This window comes from Tetrahymena thermophila, assembly GCF_000189635.1.
Source record: "Tetrahymena thermophila SB210 genomic scaffold scf_8254047, whole genome shotgun sequence".
Classification (NCBI taxonomy): domain Eukaryota; phylum Ciliophora; class Oligohymenophorea; order Hymenostomatida; family Tetrahymenidae; genus Tetrahymena; species Tetrahymena thermophila.
In genome coordinates, this window is record NW_002476030.1 from 179,818 (window position 1) to 198,143 (window position 18,326).

Consider the following 18,326-nt stretch of genomic DNA (forward strand, 5'->3'; position numbering starts at 1 on the left):
TACAATAGTATTATATATATATATTTATGTATTTTGTATGTAGTTTATAATAATTTAAATAAATTTAAAAATTTTACTTTTACATAAAATTAATATAAAAAATAAATTAATAAAGTATTGATTAAACTATTCTTATTTTAAAATATATATTAAATTTTTTATATAATACTTGCAAAATTCTAAGCTAAAAGTATTAATTTCAGAATAATTTTTTTTTGAATTAAAAATTGTTTAAATTTTAGTAGAAAGTTTAAATCGAAATTTCCAAAAATTATTTTAATTTTATTTATTTAAAATTTGAATCATCAAAAAATAATTTTTTATTTATTTTATTTATAAATATTTTAATACCAAATTACAAATTAAATTAGAGCTAAGATAAATAATAAAAACAGACATATAAAAATTTATTACACAAAATTTATTGTTTGAAGAAATATTTAATTCTTTTAATTAAAAGTTTAGCTCCATTTTTATTTTTCAAAGCTTGTTCTATGAAGGAGTTATAATGTCATCCATTAATTATTCTAATAACTATTTTTTTTCAGTTACTTTTAAAAAGTCGATTGTAGCTTGTCTTTTTGTTGCTGGATTCTCTCTATCGTAATCAGTAATGAAATTTAACTTAACTTTATCATAATTCTCTATATTACAAACAGCTTTTTAGATTTTGAAGTATTTTATATTCAGCTTTTTGATAGGGATGAAGAAGTGTATTATGCTAATTATTATCCCTATTATAGCAGGAAAATTAAACTAATCACTATCAACAGTCATTAAAGTAAAGAAAAATGATGAAAATGAATATATTATTATAGACATTTTTAACATCTTTATCATGTTATAGCTTAAAGATGATCCCATATTAAAAGGTACAAAAGTTCTCTTAATAAGATCATACTTAGCAGTAAAATACTATATGATTAACGCTAAAATGGAGTAAAGCAAGCAGAATGGCATTACGGTGCAGTAAGCAAGTGTCATAAAGAGAGTTCTCATAGTTTGTGAGTATTAAAACTCAATCAAAAAAGGTGGTTCTTCAAATATATTTAGTAGCTCTTTTTAAGTCAGAACACATTTATCTTAATTCTTTAAAACTCTGTTTCTAATAAAGTTCTTGATCAAATTTGGATAGCTCACAAAAAACATTCCTAATGGTAAAAATGTATTCAGAAGAAAAATACTATTCTAATTCATTAAAACTCCTGATCTGTTATAAAGCATTGAATAGTATGAAGTTTCATTAATCATCACTTTTACTAATAGTGGCACTAGTATACTGTTACCAAACTGAGCGATACACAAGAAATAAGCAAATGCTAAATTATAATATGTTCTTGTATGCAGTCTTTTGAAATCAACCATAATTCCAACAACTAAAACTAATATTTGGTTTATTATTGAGATGAGGCAAGAAATTAAGAGGGAAATAATTTAGATTACTGCTTTTTCATAGAAACTTGTTACGTCATGTAAATTATTAACATAGTTGAGCTACTTTTAGCATAAATAGTAAATAAATATTGATCCTAATGCTAGGAAAGCGAGCCCTAAAAGTATTGCTACTGCAATTCTAATTATTCTATTGAGCTTTGAAACATTTAAATTCTCCCAGAATATTTCTGTTGGCTCAGGTGCTTGAGAGATTTCTAAATATTTATTTTTATATAAAAACTATTTTTATTGTGCTAACTGTAATAACTCTTCCTTTTAACTCTCAGTCTGGAAGGAAACTAGAGCTATTCCAACAAATTATTTGCTCATAAATTCAAAGCCTTTACCTTCTGCCATTTTTTACTCAAACTGCTCAATTTTTTAATTAATTTATTTGATTTTTTCATCCTAAAAAGTTACAGTTGACAAATTGTAAAAGTTCTACTACTTTATCTATTGCTTTAAAATGTTTTGTTTCTCTTTAACAATTTTTTATTTTTCATCTTTTAGCTGGTAAAGCTCACTTAAATTATAGCACAAATTTATCTTTGCAACCTTAAGTTCTGTTCCAATAAGCTAAGGATTCTCTAAAAAACTCTTTAAATCGCTGTCTACATCTATATTTTAAGATATTGTTATATTGTCCGAATGAACAGGAATATTGTTTATCATGACTGTGTAGTCTCCAGGTGAAACGTATATTTGATCATTTAATAATTCTTACTATCTCTAGCTATAAATTATAAACTAAACTAATCCAATTAAACCAAACAAAGTGAGTAAATTGAGCCATTGCTGCATCATTATAGTTTCCGAATCTTTAGATCTATTTCCTAGTGTATAAACATTGACCCAATTCTTAAAACAGCCTTCCTGAGTGTTATCTTATTAGCACTAATTTCCCTCTTAGTTGTTAAAAATATTATAAAGCCCTCCAACCAGAAAAATAAATATTAAATAAAAAGTTGCAAGCTTGATGAATTAAAAGAACATTGGAAACCCTGACCCTAAAAAGCTTAAATCTGTCACTTAGCAATCAAGATTTAGAGATTTCCTATCTATGTTTCTACCACAACAATCACACCTTTCGCAGTTCTTTTACAAATTAGAAATTTGATTTGCTTTCTAAATTGATAAAGGACCAACTCTAGTTGCTTTTCTATGATCTTCCGCTAATTTGAAACAAGGAGGAATTTGATCAAAATCAACCTTACTAAGAAAATCTCCAATTACATTTTTCAATTTTTGATTTGAATAGAATTATTAATAATCATGCTCTTTTTATTCTTAGTCTCCCTCCATTTAAATTACTTGTTTAGCTACAAATTTACCATGGTTTGTAATTGGTAATAAAGGTATATCTAAAGTATTTTGTTGAATATCCATTTTGAAAATTTAATGTTTGCTTTTTAGCTTATTGCGTTTTTTGATTTAAAAAATAATAAATTTTTTAATTAAAAATATACATTAAAAGATAAAGGCAAATCTAAATATAAACCAATAACAATAATTTAACTTTTCGAAGATATTTTAAACAATGAGTAGCTTATTTCTTATAGATAAAGAAAGATAATTTTTGTTCCTTATTTGTTCATTAATTTATTTATTTGTATGAAACAAACAATTCAACTATTTTAAAATTTAATTTATAACTTCTAAAATAGAATAAAAAGAATTACATAAAATTCTAAATAAACAATGTATTAAAATAATAAAAATAAAAACCATTTCTTAAATGATATTTAATACTATCATTTGCTTCCTATTAAATAACATATTTTAGATTTTATAATTTAAATCTTTTATTTTTTCTTGATTTATAATTATCATAAATACTTTGGAATATATATTTATAAGAAATTAATTTTAATTAATATGTTTTTTATAAAATTGTTTGTGTATTAATACAATATAATTTTTTCAATATTATTATTTTATTTGAAGGAAACTAATTAAAATAAAATATAAATTTAAATCTAATTTTTGATTGAAAATATAACTTAGATATTTAAAATTGATTTTTTATTATAATTAAAATTTTAATAAAATTTTTTCTCGTTTCAAAGGATATTATCAAGAATAATAAAAATGGAAAACAATTTTTAATGAAAAAATAGTCTGGTAAATGAATAAATTACTTAAATTTATCAACTTTTGATACAAATTATATTATTTTAATAAGATACAAATGTTTTTTTTAATATGATTAGATCATTTTTTATTTGATTTCAAGAATTGTCACCTTCTTATGATGTCATAAGCTAACTGATAAGCAGCTCATTTTAAAAATATTATTTTTTTTCTGTAATTTTTAAGTAATCTATAGTTGCTTGCCTTTTGGTTGCAGGGTTTTCTCTGTCATAGTCAGTTATAAAATTAAGTTTAACTTAATCATAGATTTCCTGATTTGGGGGAGCGTTTTAGGTTTAAAAGTATTTTTAATTAACTAGTTTTATTGGTACGAAAAAATGTGCTATTGCAACAATAATACCAATCAAGGCAGGAAAATCATAGTAGTCAGTATCAGTAGTCATTTAAATGAAGAAATAAGCTGAAAAGGAATAAATTATAATTGACATTTTGAGCATTTCTATCATATTGTAACTTAAAGATGATCCCATATTATAAGGAACTGTTCTTCTTTTTATTAGGTCGTATTTTGAAGTGAAGTATTAAATCGTTAGAGCTAAAATAGAATATAAGATACAAATAGGCATTACAGTGCAATATGCTAGAGTCATAAAAAGTGTTCTCATTGTTTAAGAATATTAGAATTCTATCATAAAAGGAGGCTCTTCGAATGTGGTAAGAAGTTCCTTTTGAGTTAGAACACATTTTTCTTTATCTTTTAATACTTTATTTCTGAAGTAATTTTTAATTAAATTAGGATAACTGATTAAAAACATGATTATTGGTAGGAAGGTATTAAATAGAAAGATACTATTTTAGTTATTCAAAACACCCGCTCTGTTATATAACATAGAATAGTATGTCGTATCATTTAGGATAATTTTGACTAACAAGGGAATAAGTATACTGTTGACGAATTGAGCCAAACATAAGAAATAAGCAAAGCCTAAATTATAATTTGTTCTTGTGTGCAACTTCTTAAAGTTAACAACTTCTCTAACTGCTTTTATAAGGAATAAATTAATGACAAAGATCAAAGTGGAAATCATAAAAGAGAAAGACTAAATAATAGCCTTTTCTTTAAAGGTCATAACTTCTTTCCTATTTTTTGTATAGTTATACTAAACATAGCATAATAAATAAATGATTAGTGATCCACAAAAGAGGCAAAGCAAACCAATTATTATTGCTATTGCTATCCTAACTATTCTATTTATAAGAGAGACATTTAAATTTTCCCAGAATATTTCAGTTGGTTCGGGAGCTTGTCTGATTCTTAAAACATTTTTTCTGTAAATAATTTGCTTGTTTTTTGCTAATTCTATGATATCCTCTTTCTCTTATTCTGACTAGAAAGTGACAAGTGCTATACCCACAAAGTACTTTTTCATGAATTCAGTGCCTTTACCGTCTCCCATTTTGAATTCAAACTGCTCTATTTCTTTATTTATTTCTTTAATATTCTAATCAAACTCGAGTATACTTGTTGAGTCACTAAACTTCTACTTTTTGATTTAGTCCTTCAGTAACTTTTATTTTTGCTAAATCACTTTTTCTTTTTTCTCTTTTAACTTCTAAAGCTCAGTCAAATTATAGCACATATTAACTCTAACAACTTTTAAAGGAATTCCTATAAGACAACGGTTTTCAAGGAATTCTTTCAAATCATCATCATAGTCAATATTTGGGAATCCTGGAACCTATATTTCTATAGGAATATTGCTAATCATAACAGTATAATCTCCAGGAGAAATGCAAACCTCATCTGCTATTTAATCTAACTGTCTTTATGTGTAAATAATGTATTAAGTATAAGCTATTAAAGCAAATATAGTCAAAAGATTTAGCCATTGCTACATAAAAATGCTACTCTCATCGCTAGACCTATTTCCTAAAGTATAAACATTCACCCAATTCTTATAACAGGTTAGCTTAGTATTAATAGGCTAACACTCTGAACCTTTTTCATTCTAAAATATATTATATAACCCGCTCAACAAAAGAATAATCACAAGATAAAGTATAATCAGCTTCACGAACTAAAAAAACATAGGAAATCCAGAACCTAAAAAGCTTAAATCTGTAATTTTACAATTTAAATCTAAAGGTTTTCTTTCTACGTTTCTCCCACAACAATCGCACTTGTTGCAGTCATCACCTAAGCTGAGAGTTCTTTTTTCTTGTTCATTTAACTCAGGCCCTACTCTGGTTGCCTTTCTGTGATCTTCTGCAAGAACAAAATCTCCAGGTATTTTATCAAAATCTACCTTACAATATAGATCTTCAATCATTTTATTAACTTGCTCTTGACTCTTAATAGTTGATGTTTACTTTAATTCATTGAGCTTTTAACTTTAGTTGAATGTATTTGAAGTAGATTAGGGCTCTTATACCCCATTATGACTATGGTTTATTGGCAGCAAAGGGATATCAAATGTCTTAGCTATATTTGACATATCTAACTAACCTTTTACTTTTTTAATATCTATTACGTTTTTTAATTAAAATATCTAAAATTTAAAGAACTTTAATTAATTGTATTTTTGTTTAATTATATACACACAAATTCAATCAATCAATCAATCAATCTAACAAACAAACAAACAAACAAACAAACAAACAAACAAAGAAATTTAGAAACAAACTTCTTTGAGTTATTTACCTCAAATTATTTTCTATCTCTTCTTGTCAAATATTTAACCAAAAATCTAAAAAATTAATAAATGATGTTCTTCCATCCATCAATAATAAGATAAATTTATTTTAATCAAAACAAAATATTACATTTTTAATAGAATTTTAAATAGAAATTAGCAAATTAATAATAGAATGGTTGAATCTCTATATTTAAAGTACTTAGGCATACAAATTTTTAGTATCAATTATAAAGTAGTTAAATATAATTAAGTCTATTTAAAAATTGATTTAAAAGAAAATAGCTAAATAATAAAAAAATATATTAAATATTGCAAAAGTCAAAATTTTTTAATTGAATTTAATAATTGGCTTGAAATTCTTAATAATATTTGTGAGGTATTTAAATGCAATCAAAGCAATTTGTTATAAAACAAAATAGTTAAATCATTAAAATTTATATTAAATATTAAAGGCAATACTTTTATTTTTTAACTCACTTAAATAATAATTGATAGTCTTTAATGAATGAATTAAAATTTTCATTTATATTTTGATAACAAAAAATATTATTGTAGAACTTTTGACAAAGACTATTTAATTAAACATATAATTGGAAAATTAGACATAAAATTTTAAGTTTATTAATAAAAACTAGTCTAAATCCAATAAAATGAACAAATATACACTGAGATTTCGCTCTAACCAATTAGAAGAAAAGTTTAAGAACGAAGTTTCTCAGACTAATTGCTCAATTTTCTTAAAAGTACAAAGACTTTATCTTCTACTGATAACTTTTCCTAATTTAGTAATTACGATATCAGAGAAAAACTATGAACTCTTAATTGGATAGATAGCATAGCTAACATTTTAAGTTGTTGTTTACTTCTTAATATCAAATTACAGAAGATATGTTAATCTGTGGGTTACTTTACTAAACATAGCAATAAGCATGTATATGGTGTTTTAAATTCGTTTTAAAAGCGCTACTATTGGATTAGATGAGAAAGGGACGGAATTTTATTATGGAGCAATAGGCTATATTCTTCATATAACTACATCTTTCTTAACCTCGAATCTAATTATGACATTTGCTCAAACAATTATTTCATTTATTTTGTAAAATTAACTGAAAATATAATTTATTATCAAATTCTTTTTGAGTCATTTAATTGCTAAATCATTTCTTTTGTTTGTCAAATTGCATTAATAATTTAATAGAATATACATGAATGACGAAATTTATTTATTTATTTATTTATTAATTTTAATTTACTTTTACTTAAATATAATATTGTTATTTATTTATATCATTTAGGTATTTTTGGGTCTTGTGGTCTCCCTAGTTTAACTTGATTAAATATACTTTTGTGGCTATATAGGTCTTTATGCTAACTGCTTATTATGAAAATCAAAAAAATTTTAGATCAACATTTCTATTAAGAGATGGCGAAAGAGAGTGGACGTAAATAATAAAGAAAGGACTTCTATAAAATATAATCACTGTTTAATACAACATCAAAAATAATGAGATAAAGCTTGACTTGATTAATTAGCAGGCATAAAAGCAATTTAATATTTATAATCAGCAGCAATTTACTGCATTCTCACGAAAGGTTCATATATATGACCAAATAAGTGACTATTAACAATCCCCAAAACCCTTAGATTAAAAAAAAATAATTGGCAATCTGTCAGTATCCTAACATAGAAATACTCTGGAGAATAAAATAATAACTTTAATACAGTAGTATATGCTCCAAAAAAAAGATAAAGCTTGTGCTAAATTAATTAATAAATAAAATGAAGCAAAACAATATAAAAACTAGAATCCTAAAAATAAGTAAGTAAGTACTTCATGCATATAAGATCAAGACAACCAAACGAATTATTTATTCTATGGAGTGTATAGAACTTCTGAAGAAAATGCAGAATAAATAATATCTATTAAAGTCACTGTATATCGCTTTAAAACACAATATTCTTGTTGCTTAGTACTCAGTGAAAAAACTAAAAAAATAAAGATAAAATCTTTAGAAGAGATAAATTTTGGCTTATAAAACAATATTTTTCAGCTATGCAAATTTACAGGTAACTAAGATTTTTAAAAACATTTTGATTTTGAGCATTTTATCTTCATAATTAAGTTGAAAAAATGTTCATTTTTTTCAGTTTAAAAATGTTTTTTTATTTTAATTGATAAATTTAAAAAATTTAACTAAAAATTATTTTTTTAATTTTTTGAACATTTTTTTTTTTGATAGAAGCGAAAAAAAAATAGGCTGAAAAAAGTATTTTTTTATAATAAAATTTTTAGTTTAGTTGTTTATTATTGTTCATAAAAATAATCAATATATTAATTAATTTAACAAATAATATTTTTTTATTTAATAATTGATTTCTAAATATGATCTTTTGATTAAAAAAGGCGAGAAGCTGTAAAGTATTTTAATTAATGTATAAAACCAAAACTTTGTGAAAGCTGTTATATCTTAAGGATTAAATTAAATATATAACTATAGAGATCATGCTAATGTCTTGAAAAATCAGTTTAAAATAAAGTTTGAAAATCTTCCTATATCTTAAATATCATTAGATTAATTTTAATAATGTATTAGTTAAAGATACTTTGATAAAGCTAATGAGATAGATCTAAGATTTCAATTTTAAAATTGCAATACCTCAAATTTTATTAATACTTATGTGGAATATTTTTACTAGGCGATTATGAATCTAATTGACAATTCAATAAAACATCAAAATAATAATGGTCCTAACACCCCAAGAAAGTCTTATTATGGTTAAAATCATGTTTTAGAGAAATCTGAGTTAAAAATAAGAAAAAGTAAATACATTTAAAAATCACCATAAACAAAAAAACAGATAGATGATAGTAAAAATAATAATTTTCTTTCATGCAGAAACAAATAAGAAGAAACTCAAACTTAAAAAACTTTAGTAAGCATAAAAGAAATTATAATTTCTCTTGAGTTATTAAAAGGTGAAAATGAATAATCAAATATATTCAAAGTATCTGTGACTGACCAAGGCAAGGGAATGTCTCTCGAAGATCTAATTTACATACTAGAAATAGTGGGCACACAAAATCCAGTTTATAAACCTGATTATCAGAATTACAGCTTTCTTGGATGGAAAAATAATTTGTAAATAATAGGAAAATTAGGTCCATTCTATAATTTTTATATTAAAAGAAACATAAATCAGGTAATAAAAATAAATATTTTAAAAATTAATTAAAAATTGAAATATTTTTTATTTAAAAAGGGCCTAGAGTACCATTTTTATATCTATCAAAATATAGATATCTTAAATAATTCTGAGTAGAAATAATGCAAAGTATTTTAAAACTCTCTCTTTGATAAAAGCTTAATAGAGTCTAATAATGAGTATTTCCATATCAACAACCTAAGCGAGTTAAAGGAGAGGAGAAATTTATTTAATTCCTTTAGCAAAAATGTAATCAAAAGTAATGTCAGTCTTACATTTACAAATTGTAATATAGCCTTCTAGTAATATGTCAACAATCATAATGCTGATGCTGCTAAATAAGATGAACCAAATAGTTCTATTTCTATTTCTTCTGAAAAATTCTTTACATCTAACATTTATTTCTAAAAGTTTAATACTAAATTTGTAGAATCATTTTCTCCTAAATAGTAAGACTAAAAATTTCCAAAGTAAAGTTGATGTAATAAATTGTAATTATTATTTTTTTTTTTTCAAACTAAAATAGTAATTGCCAAAAAAAATAATATCTCATTATGCAAATGAAATAATATCTTGAATTATATTTACAAAATAAATAAATAATTTGTATTCAACCATTTTTAAATTTAAATATTAAAAACCATTTTTATATTTTTTGAGTAGAAAAAATTTTATTTCAAGTGATTTTGTGTCTAAATAAATAAATAAAATATAAATTTTTATTTCAGGTAAAAAGCTAACTCATTTAATTTAAAGTGTTAAGAATCATTTTTTATATTTTTTTAAAAGAACAAATTGTATTCGAAGTGATTTTGTAATCTCTATGAAAAAATTGTAAATTTTTGTTTTTGTAAAAAAATAACTCAAAATTAAGTAAATTTTACATGGAAATTTGATGGAATTTACTTTAATATAAAGCTAATTAAGTAAGTAAATAAATAACAAAATCTAAAAAAAGAAACAAATTAAATAAATATTGATCCATTCATCGACAGACATTTAGTAGAATTACTTCTATCTAATTAATTAATAAATCAATCAATAGAAAATACTGGATATATAAATATTAATTAACAAAGATAAGAAAAAGGTTTAAAAGACAAATAAATGGTAATGAATAAATTTACATTAAATTTCTAAAGCTAATAGCTAGAGGAATAATATCAAAAAGAAATAGTAGAAGTCAACAGAATCATTTTTTTTAAAGCGCTAAAAATGTATCTTTTATTAATATGCATTCCTGGTATAATTATTAGCATCTCAATGTAATAGATGATTTCACTAAAAAGTTAATTAGTGGCATTATTTCTCATTATACTTTACTATTTTTTAGCAATGAAATATCCAAAATACTTTAATTAGTTGATTTTTTCAATTAACTTAATGTTTTCTATTGGAATGGCTGTTTAAATGAAAGTATATGGCACAAATCTTGGTATTGATGACTAAGGCTTCCTTTTCTTTTATGGGTGTGTTATATACACTCTCTAAATAACTCTCTCTTACCTAAATGCTAGTCTTAAACTAAATTTTGCACAAGTTCTTATTTCGTTTGGTTTGTAATCCTTTTAACTAAATATTTTAAATAAATAACATTTATTTAGAGTAGGAGTTGTTCCTACTAATTTCATATAAATTTATTAGTTTTGATTAATTTGATTAGTCAGTCTTTATAAAAATCTAAAATAAATTAAAACAATCAATTTGTGGTTGGCTAATATTTTTCAAAATTAAAATAAATTATTTTTTAATAATATATTTCAAAGGTGCTTTTGGGTGCTATGGTCTCCTAATTTTTATTTTCTTAAATATTAATTTGGCGCTTCTTAGCTATTTGTCTTATTTATGCAATATACAACATAAAAGAACTAAAGGGAGAATTTCTTGCTCAGAGATAGTGAAAGAGAGTGGTCTAAGATAGTCAAAAAAGTAGTGAATTCTAGCATAATAACAGTAAAATATGACTAAAAAAACAACTAGCTCAAGCTAGATATGATAAATGACCAAACAAAAAAGATTCTCAATTTGAGTAATTCTGAAGATTTTAAATCGTTTTCTAGAAAAACTATAGTATTTGATAGATTTTAGGATTACTAGGAGGATGATCCAAATTCAAGTTTTGAAGAAAGAAATAAAGCTTTTTCATTATTAGAAATAAATAAATAAACCTAAAAGAATACTCTTGAAAACAGAATTATCAGCACTATTAAACAATATATTTCTTATAAAATAAATAATAATGATTAAGAGTAAAATCAAGTAGAATATTCTCCTGAGATAATTAAAAAGCCAACAAGAATGTCAGTTTTTACTCCTACCTCATAATTTAATCCAGAGAAAAAGGTTGCTGATTTATTCTATGCTGTCTACAAAACAGATGACAATTAAGAAGAAAAAAGAATTTCGATTAAAGCAACTGCCTATCAGAACCAAACCGAATATCACTGCTGTCTAGTTATAAATGAAGAAACTAATAGACTTAAAACCTAATGTTTAGAAAAAATAAACTAAAGTTTATAAAGCTCTTTATTTGAATTCTGCATATATACTGGTATTTATTTATTTATTTTTCCCCTTTTATTTATTTATTTTTCCCCTTTTATTTCAAATTAAAATTTCAGATTTTTTTATTTTCATAAAATAAATAATTTAGAAAATAATTTTAAAATACATAAACTAAATAATTAAAACAAATTATAATATAAAAAATAGGAGATAAGCTTCAAAATATAATGAAAAATATTTCAAAAGAGAGTATAATTAGGGCAAATATATCTCAATGCTTTAACTTTCTATATAATTATAAAGATCACGCAAATACGATAAAAAATTAGTTTAAAATGAAATTTGATAATTTTAATATATCTTAGCAATCACTTGAATAAATTGAAAATTAAATATACTTAAGATATTTAAACAAGATTGATGAAATTTAATTAAAATTTTAGCTCATAAATTGCAATCACGATACACAAATTACAACTTACACAGATTAATTCTTGTAATGCCTGATGAATTTAATAGAAAACTCAATTAAATTTCAATAAAATAATATAAAATGCAGTAGCTATAACTAGAATAGTTGTAGAACACAAATTTCTTTAAACGAAATTAACTCTAATAGACACCTTAAATCTAGAAAATATAGTCCTAGCTTTAGTCCTAGGTTCCTAAAATAAATTAATTTTTAAGAAGAAGAAAAGTAAGAACAGGCAAATTTAAATATTAATGAACTACTTAGTTAAAATTCTAATTCAAAAGGAAACGAAATTATAATTTCATTAGAATTAATAGAAGGAGATAATGAAAAATCAAATATATTTAAAGTTACTGTTTAAGATAGTGGAAAAGGAATGTCAATAAATAAAATACAGTAAACTCTAGAAATTATTGGAACAAAGAGTCCTGCCTTTAACTTTAACTATTAAAGCTATAAATAAATTGGATGGAAAGTAAATCATTAAATCATTGGAAAATTGGGCCCATTCTATAACTTTTTTGTTTTGAGTGAAATAAATAAAGTAAAATTTTCTTCTTAACTTAATTAATTAATTTATTATTTGTTTATAAAATTTTCCATTTATAATAATTAATTTATTTAAATAAAAAAAGGGATTAGTCTTTCATTTTTACATATTTTAAGATGTTGATATTCTATTAAATAAAGACTTTAAATAACTTAAGCTTTTCTAAAATTAGCTTTTTTAAAAGTATTTAGAAGAATCGAAAAAGACATATTATCATATTGATAATATTTAGGAGTTACGACAATCTATTTCTAATTAAAACTTTTCACCTATTAATAGATTGAGCAGTGTCACAAATTAATATCAAAATAGACCTTCTTTATTCTCGTAATTTCCAGGGAATATAGACCAACAATTAAATGATACAATTTCTATTTCGTCAGAAAAAATGTAAAAAACACTAAATTCACCTAAAAATTTAGATTATTAAATGTCGAAAATATACACAATTGATAAAATACCTACATTAAAAAATAAATATGTTATAAGGGATCAAAATTGTATTTGAGATTTCAATAAAATACCATATATCTATTATAAATTAAATCTTTATTTATATTTAATTCTTATTTAAAATATGTTCGTTATTATATTTTTAAATTGATTTTTAAATATTCATATTTTTTATTAAAAAATAAAAAATTATTAATGTATTAATAAGTTAAATAAATTAATTTTAGCTTTTTAAATATTTCTTGAGTAGGAAAAATAAATTTAATAGAGCAATAAATATTATTTAATAAAATAAAAAAAGGTTTTGAAACAGGCTTCAAACCTGATAGAAAAAAAAATGTTTAATCAAAATTTAGTTTTTTAAAGAAGTAAATCTAAAATTTTTTATTAAAAATTTAATCTTAAATTAAATATTTTTATATAAAATTAATGAAAAAAAATGTTAACTCAGATTAAATGTTTGAAGTCAAATTAAAATAAAACTTTGCTAATTGTGATTTTCTATTTATGAACTCACTTTTCAAATTAGGAAGCTGTTTGATTTTTTTAGCTTCAAAAATCAATAAAAATTACATAAATTATTTTTTGATTGTTGATTGTTGTAATCAAATTTCCCTTGTTTATAATTTTCTGCCTCTTAAATATTTTAAGCGACAAATTAAACCTAAATTTTTATAATATTTTTACTCAGTTTAAAGCAAAGAAATAATATTTTATAATAAAAATAAAAAATTAGTTTTATATTTTTTTTCTCTATTCTATATATTCATATCATAAATTAAATATTTAATGTGATATATTAGCAAATATTAATCATTTTATTTTTATCAGCGCCAAAAAATAATTTCAGCAAGCAAGATATTAAATAAACAGAAAATTTACAGATGTATTATCAATTCTTAATCTATTTTGAGAAATTTTAGCTTCGAATTATTTCTGAAATCCTTTAGATAAAGAGCAGCTTAAAAAATCAAAAATTAATTAATTAATTTTTTAAACTGATGATAAATAAAAATACAAAAATTATTTATCTAATTGTAAATGAATCATTTGTATTTTTTTTTATAAATAGATTTAAATTTGATTTAAATTTATTTTTTCATAAAAATTCAATAAATATTTAAAAAAGTAAAAATAAATAATAATTTTAAAATGTAAATATACAACATTTTTTCTGATATTTTTATGTTTTTCTTTTTGTTATTATCTTCAAAATGAAATAACTTATAAATTAATAATTTTGGTGTAATTATTTGTTCTGAAAAGGTAAAATTAATTAAGAATCTTAGTTAGATTATTTTAATATACTGTAAATTTTCCCAAATTACCATGAATGAGTTTATATTAACACCCAATATTTTAAGAGAGCAAAATTAATATCTAATGGGTAAAAATAAAAAAATATCTTTTTAAAAGATAATAATTTGCAGTAAATATAATAAAATATCAATATTTTTGTGGTAAATTAACTTTGAGTGTTTCATATCCTTTAAATCTGAAGATTAAATTAATATGAATATTTCTATTAAGAACTCAAAAACTATGTTAAGAATAGAGTAATTTATAGACATATATAATATTTATTTAACATAAAATTCATAAAAAGTAAAATTATAAACCTAAAAACTGTTTAGTTAATACTATACTATAATAATGTTTAAAAAAATTAAACCTCCTTTTAGATAATTTATTATAAATTTGATTTCATATTCATCGAAAAATCTTCTTCAAGTTACTACTTTAGGAATTTTATCTTGAGCTATAAATCAGATTAAAGCTTCAAATAGGTAAGCTTTCCCTAATTTTTAAAAATCCTTTCTAATTAATTTTTCTAGCTTACAGTCATTCAGTAATTAAAAATTATAATAAATAATTAGTTAGATAACATCTATTTTTCTTTTATTATGACAAATATATCATCCATCCATCCAATTATTAATAATTCTATTTAATTTTTCGTCATATAATACTTGTTAAATAATATAATTAATTAATAAAACAAAAATATATGAGTTAAATAAACAAAAAAACCATGAATAAAAAATCCTTATTCTTTGCTGCAATCCTTTTAGGCTTGATAAGTTGATGTGGTGATAACTAAACATAGATAACTATTATAAGCAACAATTATTGTATTTGTAACGAGGGCTACTACGGATTAAGAATCCTTTTTAATTAATTTTTTCTAGCTTACAGTCATTCAGCTATTAAAAATTTTAATATCTAATTAGTTAGAGAAACATCTATTTTTCTTTTATTATGACAAATATATCATCCATTCATCCAATTATTAGTAATTTTATTTAAATTTTTCGTCGCATAATACTTGTAAAATAATATAATTAATTAAATAAATAAAAATATATGAGTTAAATAAACAAAAAAACCATGAATAAAAAATCCTTATTCTTTACTGCAATCCTTTTAGGCTTGATAAGTTGTTGTGGTGATAACTAAACATTGGTAACAGTTGCACTCGTCGATTATTGTGTTTGTAACGAGGGCTACTACGGAAAATTAGGACAGTAATGTTAATAATGCCCTTAAGGAACTACATCTATATCACCTTATGATCTACCTAATACATCTATTGGCTATTGTTCTAAATGCTTAAAAAATTACTTCATGTCAAAGAAAAGTTATATTCCTTCTCCTAATTCCCTTTAAAGTGAATCTCCTGCTACCTGTAATCCATGTCCTTCAGGTTCAGGAAATAGCAGTGGATCTTATAGTCCTGGAGATCAAACTCAATGCGACACATGTTAACCTAATTACTTTATGACAGCTGCAGTTTCATAAACTTAAGCAGCTTAATGTTCTCCTTGCCCACATAATTCTGGTAACCAAGGTGTAAATGCTGCTGGAGATTAATCTTAATGCAATTAATGTCAGGATAATTCCTATATGACTGCTCCTGCATAACATGGATAATCTGCTTAATGTTCTCCATGTCCTCCAAATTCTTATAGTAGTGCTCCAAATTCTGTAGGTTTCTGCACGTGCTTTGATCCATTTGCCATCTCTTTATCATCCACTCAAAATTCTTGCGTTTGCTAAAGTGGGTACGCAGGAAATGTAGCTACAGCTAAAGGTTAAAATGGTTGTTATAAATGTGGAAATAATTAATTTATTTCAGGAAATAAATGTGTGTCTTGTGCAGATGGTTCAACAGTTAATAAGGATTTAACTGGTTGTACTTGCAACGATACAAGTGATGGTACTATTGCTTGGAGCTCTAACACTAATATTTGTTAGTGCAAACCAAACTACTATGGGTCCCCTGATAAAGCCTCTTAAGGATCCTCAGGATCTTGTAAGCCGTGCCCTCAAGGTTCAACCTCTTAAGTTGGATCTAAAACAGCAGATTAATGTTAAAAGCCTCCTTCAGATAATCAATCTTAATATTCATACTCTTTAATAATTTCAAATTCTCTTCTTATTAGTTTTATTTTTATTATATTTTATTGAATATCATTTGTCTGGTTTTAAATCATTTTTAAATTTTTATCAAAGTGCTTTTTTTGAAATATTTATCAAATTAAATAATATTTATATATGGTAAATTTTATGGAGTTATTAAATTCCCATTCTTTTTCAGCGAAAATATCTTAAATTAAAAAATTTACTCTCTTAAAATTTGCGGTTTTAGTATAAATTTAAGGTAATTTAAAAGATTACAGTATATGGTCACACAGAAAAGTAAAAAATATAATAAGAAAATTAGCTGTTTTATTATTTAGATTAATTATATATGTACAATTTTTGAAGAAAAATATTGATTTGATTTTTATGTGGTAGGGATTGATATTATGAAATGTAATACATGAGTTATTTTCCTTTTTTGATTACGATTAATTTCTTTTAATTAACTAATAAAGAAATTATGTATTATTAAAGTATCGAATATTTAAAAGTGTTACTGCTCATATTTTTTAAGCTTATCATTAAAGAAAAAATATTTAAATTTAGTTTTAAAATCTTACTAAATAAATAATATAAATTAAAAATATTTAAAAATACATACTCTAATTTATTATAATTATCATCAAGAAATACTGATCATTTTTTTATAATAGCTAAAATGAAATTAATTCAAAAAATGAATAATTTATAAAATAATATTTAATTTATATATTATTTTTTTTGGGAAGATTAAATAAATTTTGATTTCAGTTTATGAAAAACAAAATATATAGAAATTAATAAATTCTGATAAACTATAAAAGAAAAAAATAGCAATTTAATTTAAGGTTATTAAAATGAAACTTATTACTGAATCAAGTTTTTATCACTTTATTTTAAATTATTTAAATACATATAATAAATGAATCCCATTTTATTTATGGATTGCAACAAAAATTGACTTTCTAATTTTGCAAATTTTTATTAATTTCTTAAAATTTAAACAAAATTTAGAATTTAAACAAAAAAAGTAAATCATTTAAATAATGATCAAGTAACTACCTATTGATGATTTATGAAGATTGGCTTGGTTATGCAATAATAGTTAAGTAAATTTTTAAAGTGATGGCAAGAATAACTTTTCAAATAAAATTTTATTTTTAATTCATTAAATTTAAATTTTCTAGGATTGAGTATTAATTATAAAACTTTGAGAAATTTATCAATTTAAAATTAAATTTTAAAAATATAAAATTTCACATTTTTATTCATTTTATATCATAAAATTTTTTTATATTATACTATAAATTATTATAATCCTATCTTTTATCTAGCGTATATATTTTTGATAGTTATTAGCAAATTTTAATTAAAAAATTTAAATAAGTTTATTATAGCTACAAAAATATTTGAAAAAGCAAACTGATTAATTAAATGAATAATAAATTATCATTTTGAAGTAATTATTATTTTATTAATGAACTATTAAAAATTGTTAGCTATTTTATCATTTATTAT

The 18,326-nt window shown here is 22.5% G+C and overlaps 6 protein-coding genes across 6 annotated transcripts; 3 read left to right on the forward strand and 3 right to left on the reverse strand. All coding sequences in view use genetic code 6, as the record gives it.

Annotated features, from left to right (window-relative positions):
* Window positions 1-480: 480 nt before the first annotated feature.
* Window positions 481-2,820, reverse strand: TTHERM_00790820 (transmembrane protein, putative; the record flags this gene model as incomplete). Its single annotated transcript, XM_001026180.1, has 1 exon — window positions 481-2,820. The coding sequence occupies one exon, from the start codon at window positions 2,818-2,820 to the stop codon at window positions 481-483; it is 2,340 nt and encodes a 779-aa protein (XP_001026180.1).
* An 842-nt stretch (window positions 2,821-3,662) lies between these two features.
* On the reverse strand, window positions 3,663-6,020 carry TTHERM_00790830 (phage head-tail family protein, putative; the record flags this gene model as incomplete). The annotated part of the gene is made up of 1 exon (XM_001026181.1): window positions 3,663-6,020. One exon carries the CDS (start codon window positions 6,018-6,020, stop codon window positions 3,663-3,665), a length of 2,358 nt encoding a protein of 785 aa, XP_001026181.1.
* A 916-nt stretch (window positions 6,021-6,936) lies between these two features.
* On the reverse strand, window positions 6,937-7,152 carry TTHERM_000790838 (hypothetical protein; the record flags this gene model as incomplete). The annotated part of the gene is made up of 1 exon (XM_012800618.1): window positions 6,937-7,152. One exon carries the CDS (start codon window positions 7,150-7,152, stop codon window positions 6,937-6,939), a length of 216 nt encoding a protein of 71 aa, XP_012656072.1.
* Window positions 7,153-7,581: 429 nt separating this feature from the next.
* TTHERM_000790839 (hypothetical protein) lies at window positions 7,582-9,906 on the forward strand (the record flags this gene model as incomplete). Its single annotated transcript, XM_012800619.1, has 3 exons — window positions 7,582-8,289; window positions 8,627-9,423; window positions 9,484-9,906. Exons 1-3 carry the CDS (start codon window positions 7,587-7,589, stop codon window positions 9,904-9,906), a joined length of 1,923 nt encoding a protein of 640 aa, XP_012656073.1. The 5' UTR covers window positions 7,582-7,586.
* Window positions 9,907-10,809: 903 nt separating this feature from the next.
* Window positions 10,810-13,461, forward strand: TTHERM_00790840 (transmembrane protein, putative; the record flags this gene model as incomplete). The annotated part of the gene is made up of 4 exons (XM_001026182.2): window positions 10,810-10,985; window positions 11,193-11,977; window positions 12,139-12,947; window positions 13,039-13,461. The coding sequence occupies 4 exons, from the start codon at window positions 10,810-10,812 to the stop codon at window positions 13,459-13,461; spliced, it is 2,193 nt and encodes a 730-aa protein (XP_001026182.2).
* A 2,333-nt stretch (window positions 13,462-15,794) lies between these two features.
* On the forward strand, window positions 15,795-16,874 carry TTHERM_00790850 (immobilization antigen; the record flags this gene model as incomplete). The annotated part of the gene is made up of 1 exon (XM_001026183.1): window positions 15,795-16,874. The coding sequence occupies one exon, from the start codon at window positions 15,795-15,797 to the stop codon at window positions 16,872-16,874; it is 1,080 nt and encodes a 359-aa protein (XP_001026183.1).
* Window positions 16,875-18,326: the final 1,452 nt, after the last annotated feature.